This window comes from Haliotis asinina, chromosome 3, assembly GCF_037392515.1.
Source record: "Haliotis asinina isolate JCU_RB_2024 chromosome 3, JCU_Hal_asi_v2, whole genome shotgun sequence".
Classification (NCBI taxonomy): domain Eukaryota; kingdom Metazoa; phylum Mollusca; class Gastropoda; order Lepetellida; family Haliotidae; genus Haliotis; species Haliotis asinina.
Genome location: NC_090282.1, coordinates 28,058,332 through 28,064,331, shown reverse-complemented (window position 1 = coordinate 28,064,331; position 6,000 = coordinate 28,058,332). Strand labels below are relative to the sequence as shown.

The 6,000-nt window shown below is 41.0% G+C and overlaps 1 protein-coding gene across 3 annotated transcripts in view; it reads right to left on the bottom strand.

The window, feature by feature from the left end:
- Window positions 1-579: 579 nt before the first annotated feature.
- LOC137276711 (calpain-2 catalytic subunit-like) overlaps window positions 580-6,000 on the bottom strand; it is a 34,786-nt gene continuing 29,365 nt past the window's right edge. For all 3 annotated transcript variants that reach the window (XM_067808338.1, XM_067808337.1, XM_067808339.1), the window contains exons 8-12: window positions 5,516-5,688; window positions 5,255-5,368; window positions 3,960-4,081; window positions 2,891-3,108; window positions 580-2,751 (exon numbers count right to left, since the gene is read on the bottom strand). In XM_067808338.1, coding sequence (XP_067664439.1) covers window positions 2,718-2,751; window positions 2,891-3,108; window positions 3,960-4,081; window positions 5,255-5,368; window positions 5,516-5,688 — 661 coding nt within the window. In that variant the 3' untranslated portion in view covers window positions 580-2,717. The remainder of the gene's footprint in view (window positions 2,752-2,890; window positions 3,109-3,959; window positions 4,082-5,254; window positions 5,369-5,515; window positions 5,689-6,000) is intronic.

Sequence of the window (6,000 nt, the reverse complement as noted above, 5' to 3'; positions counted from 1 at the left end):
ATGCTCTTTGGAAACATATTTCTCATTAATGTCATACCGTACAAGTCTCGTTACCCTAATGAAGAAGAATCACTCCAACCTTTACCTATTTGTGAAAAATGAATGATCATTTCAGCTACTGACGTGAAAGGCTGTCTGGTGTACTTAAAATGCCATTGATAACACAGCGCAAGGGATATCAGTCCTCAAATATGCATCCATAGCCGTACCGGTGATCTCATTGGAAGTAGATACATGCTAATGACTGAACTCCATCTACGTCATGATGTTCATGCCCAACAATGAATCATCCTTACGAGACTTCGTTGTTCTGTGCAGCCAGACCATAATAAGCCGAAGAACCAATGATGATCTGGGTCAGAATTGATCTTCAGTATCCATGCTTTAGAGCGATCTGGTGGTTAGTCTCGCCGACGTTTCAGTTCATGATGTCAAGCACTGGATTATCTGGTCCAAACAACATTACTTACAGTTTGCTGTCACAGAGCAGGGATATAGCCAAGTGCGCGTTACACAACATACTGTACGAACGATTCGAACTGTTTTCGACCACATCCAAGAAGAAGAAAAGAAGCGTTATGAATTGATAGAAAAGTGTTTATTTTAATATTGAACAATGAAAGTGTATGGCAATATGAATACATTTACGTTTAAAACATAACATAAACTGTCGGGCAAATGAAAGTATATATGTTAAAAGGATTTTAACGAACATTTAAACTCGTCATCAAGAACACACTTGCTGGAACACAGCAATCTTGAGGCCATACATGCGTACAAAAATCGGGGTAAACTTAACTTCCAGGCGGTTTGTAATAATGTGTGCGACAAAGTGGGAAAGGATAGACTGAGTGTTAACGTGTTCCTTCCATTCAAGGCCCTCATATTGAACGAAAGCTTCATTGCCGAAAGTGTTCGCATGGACGGAATAAGATATTTTACGAGTGCTTCCCTAATTGTACTTTTGTGTTTTTCATGTTTTACTGCATATGGATGGCACTGTTGATATTTAAGAGATATCACAATGAGAGGTGACAAGAGCCTCCATCAAATACACCATCTGTACTTACATGTCCTTTATCTCAAACAAAATCAGGAAGAAAAAGATGCAAAAGGGGCCGTTCGTAAGTTATAGTTTGTGGTGTGAGTAGTGATGATGATTTTATGGAGGGATCGCTCATTCTGTGTGCAAGGGAGTGGGTCAGCATTTGTGTACATTACATGCAGGAGGTCGCTTTCTTTGTACACAAAGTTTAGCAGGGGTGTCATTCACACTGTACAGGCTTCTCCGTAAAAGTCATCCCGGTACCAGTCCCTGAAATCCATTTCCGGTGAATTGTTTATATCCATATGTAAAATAACACTTCAACTAGACACATTTTGAAGAAACTGCCTAAATGTATGTCTAAATCTCATTGTGATTCATTAGATGCGAAAAATATGTAAATTATTAATAAAGACACCACTCCCTTGAGTGACGTGTTTCATGAGATAACATTTTTTACTTTCGTTGAGAAGCTGAAAGAAATTAATTTTGAAGATGCATGAAAATTAGGTTAAATAACAGTTCGGAAGATAGGCTTTCTTTCAGGAGGTATGGGTTGTGACGGAGTTAGGGTTAAGTATCAGTGGCTTTGGAGACAATCACACAAGGAAAAGGATGGGATTGCTCCTTCGTGCCGTGGTAAAGATGAATTTGTTAATTCTGATTATTGAAATAGAAGCATTAAACAAAGACATCTTCAGTACATACAAATTGCTGGAAATGTCGGTTGTATTTACATGGCAAGATACAGGATATGATTGTACACTAGAACAATTGATTCATACCGATAATAAAAATATTAATAATAAGTCAAAATCATTTGATTGTATGGTTAAACATCACGTTATTAAACATGTAGATTCACACACTGTAATCCCTTGCTCCACACGTGTTGGTGGACTCGCACCTGCTTAAGCTTCATCAAGAAGAGATTGTATGAAAGATGGCTGTTATATACGTAAAAGGAATGTCGCTACCTTGACTTCAAGCCTCATTAAACATAAAGTAGCGTAATTGGATTTGCATATCTTACGTTACATATATGAAGCGAGACGCAGTAATTAAATGGTTCAAAAATCAAATATTATTAGTTTTTTTCCATTATTGAGACTGACATAATATTACTTTTTTCATACCTGGTATACAGACAAATTCAAGGAAGATTAGTGACACATTCGCGTGAATATAGGTGATGTTTGCATGTACAAGGTTAAGTCCATGTCATAAGAAAGGGGGAGGGGCAGTCCAAGCTGCCCGTGACTTCACTTTGTATCCTGAGATTTTTATAAGGCAGAAGGGTTTTCTCACATGTAAAACGTTCATCCATGGAAATATGGTCAGTCAACATCTGCAATGCTATCAACAGAGATTGTCTTCGACATTTAGACCACATGTAGTCACCTCAGATTATTCAGGTAACTGAATATGTCGAGTGAATCAGAGCGTTACCGGTTGTCACAAAACCCACACTGATGAAACGTGTTTCGTTTGTCTCGGTAATTGTTTCGTCTTCGGTATTCTTCCATTGTTAAACTGAAAACCACACACACTGTAGGAAGTACAGTGCCATGCTCTCCCATCATCAGTTCAAGCCTTGGATACGTAGGAGCGCCTTAAGACGACTTCGTACAATACGGCTTCACGCTGCTGCCTTGTGAACACATCCAAGATCTCACGTTTCCACAGCGATACAGTGCGCCAAAGGGCTGAAAGATGTCAACATTTACGCTAAAGCACACAATACAAACAAAAATACACTAAATGGTACAACTTTAGGTCTATCTGCAAAATGTCCAAAAATATTACCAACCGCTTTGCATGGATCTGACATCCAGGATGACTTACTTGCACTCCATTTTACTGACAGAAAAGATCCGCAGCAGGTAATCACGTGACTTGTTGGGTTGATGGGTACTCGGAACAAGCAGGTAGTCTCCCGGATCGAGGAAGAATCGCCCGGATGTCTCGCGGTATTCTGCGTAGGTTTCTTCATTTTCCGGCATGAGTGGATCCGAGGATTGAAAGAAGTCCTGACTTAGAGCACCAGTAGGTCTCTCTCGTAGCTGAAACAATAGCCACATTTTCTGCATGAACTGTTGTTCACGACCAGAGTGTTATAACTACCCTTTTCACGATAAATACCCACTATTCCAGATTTGTAGAAATACCAAAGAACTCTGGCATGCGAGAAACATTAATATTTAATAAATGGAACGGGATCAGTACATTGGCAAACCACGTGTTCACACACTAGTTCGTTTAAAAAATCCCGTAGATGCCAGTCTGAGAGAATAACTAGTCTTTATTATCCACCGAAGCATATACCATTGGGCCCTAAAGGCTGAATTGCTGTAACATAATATGATTCGATCAGTGATGATTCGACATGTTCGTGGAAAGAGGAACCATTTCCTCCACGCTGGGTCCGGTTTCGCAAGCAATCGTAGCGCTACGACCGTTATTGTTACAGCAAGTCCATTTACAGCAATGGGGGTTCGGCCCTCGCTACGATATCTTTGTGAATCGGGGTTCTGGTACCAGCCAGAAGTCACAAAACGAGCGTAAAATGTAAGCTACACAACAAAACTTTTGGCGTTAGTCCAACGAACGAACTGGATGTCAATATACGGTCGATGCCGCCTGATCTGCCCATCTATAAATATAGAAACGTGTTGATACATATTCTATTATATGTCTAAGGTCAGTATAGTAGTAAGTTTTTGTAGATTTTATGTTACTTGTCGGCACTGACATCAACTTCTGCTTCCGAACATCACTAAAAGATATCATGTTGCCTTGCGAATAGGCAACCCTTGACATTCCGCACATCAAAATATCATACGTGTAGGGGTGTGGAAATATAAGCTGAAATATTCTAATGGAGCTGTTCATGGCATCTTCGTTAGTCATTTACCTGGAAAATTTCAAACCCCACTGCATGTATCTCGCCACCCTCTAACGTTTCCTGACGGTGGTAGACCTGGAGAAGCGCCACAGCCAAGGGGAGACGACCCGAGTACCGCCTCTGTACGCTCGCTGTGAGACATGAATTTGTTATAAGTACACTGAACAGCACGACTCTAACACCAATGGTAAGTCCAACGATACCTGTACATGTAGTAATGTATAGTTGTCACACATAACACGATCTCTTTATTGAGATCCTATAACTAGTCAACATAAATTAGCAATTTTTGCAATGATATTTGATTCTCGCATATGGAATCCAGTAAACATTTAGCTGAGACACACGTTAAATACGTACATGAAGTTTCGTATACAATCATGAATGATGTTAAGTAAATACGTACCCTAGAGGTTGAAGCGTCACGCTTAAAAGCGACGTAAAACTATACTCACACAATTATATATTTACTCACTCACTCGAAATCTAACGCCAAGCATCGTGGACCAAAGAAAACATCCTAATTTTTCGTGTTTATGTGCACAATACAACAGTCACGAAGCGTCATGAGCAGAGCATTCTGACTAGTTCCATTGGGATGGAACAAACTAACTACATACAACATGTATACTGAGAACAAGACCCGCTATTGAACAAAGTTTCACAGGTTCGTGTATACATTTGTCAAATGTGTCTGACATTTTAGTACCGCTTCATATGACTGTAGAGTGTGGGTGGTTACCAGAGGTGATGTCATCATAGAGAACATTTGTTGAAAGTTACATAAAATCCCGAAACACTTACAGTGAGTGAGTGACTTTAGTTTTACACCGAACTCAGCAATATTCCAGCCATATGGTGGAGGTCTGTAAATAATCGAGTCTGGACCAGACAATCCAGTGATCAACAACATGAGCATCGGTCTGCGCAATTGGGAACCGATGACATGTGTCAACCAAGCCTGACCACTCGATCCCGTTAGTTGCCTCTTACGACAAGCATAGTCGCCTTTTATGGCAAGCATGGGTTGCTGAAGGCCTATTTTACCCCGGGACCTTCACGGGTCTCAAACACTTACAACCTGAATGGCGCAGTTTAGAGTCTAACAATCCACGTGTAATGTAATTACCTGTACGCAGAAAAAAGGCCACTTAAAGAAAATGTACTTTTCTACAGGAAAGCGAGAAAGCCTCTCTGTCCCTCACTTGGAAGACGCACGCACGCACACCCACGAAGAGAGAGAGAAGGGGGAAGAGACGGGGGAGGGGGAGAGAGAGGGGAGAGAGAGAGTTACTTCTACTTACCGTCGGAGTACATTGTGAGAAGATACTGGGGGTTGGTATTAAAAGACTCGCACTCCAGCCACCCTCCAGCGTTAACACCGCTACGCCAGCGTCCCTTCATGTATCTCTGGTACTCTGTAACCATATGCATAGTGATAGTGGTAACGTGTGGACTCGCACAATACATTAACACATTGTGAGAATGTTTAGAAGACAAACAACTTTCTTTAGCTCTCAAAGAGCCCCATCAAGCAAGATACACACGAACTGATATATTCGAACCTGCTTTATCACTGATGCCGTCATGGTCGAAGTCGGGAGATAAATTACAGATGATCATATTACAATACTCTCGCCGGAAGTCCTGAAAAGACATCCAGAATTCCCCGTCGTCCTGTGACGTCAGTTCAAGTTCCAGCTTGACGTCATCCGGTACGCGATTCCACTCATCACCTCTGAAATGAAAATGGTGGGCTCCTTGTAGATTAACAGCTAGTCTCTGAAATGAACATATTTTACTGAAAAAAACGTTCATAGTGAAAAAAATAACATAATGAAATTGAGCCCTGAGACTTCTTGAAGCTATGGAAATCTAGACTAGACTTGCCGCCACGTTTTCTAGACTTGCGTGGGCTTTCTTGGATATACATACTTCAGGGTCTGTACGACAGACTAGGCTCCTTGGTAATGTACACAACCAGAGATAGCACAAAGGCTATAATAACAGATCCGACCAATGGAAAGACGTGCGGTTACACTTCATATTA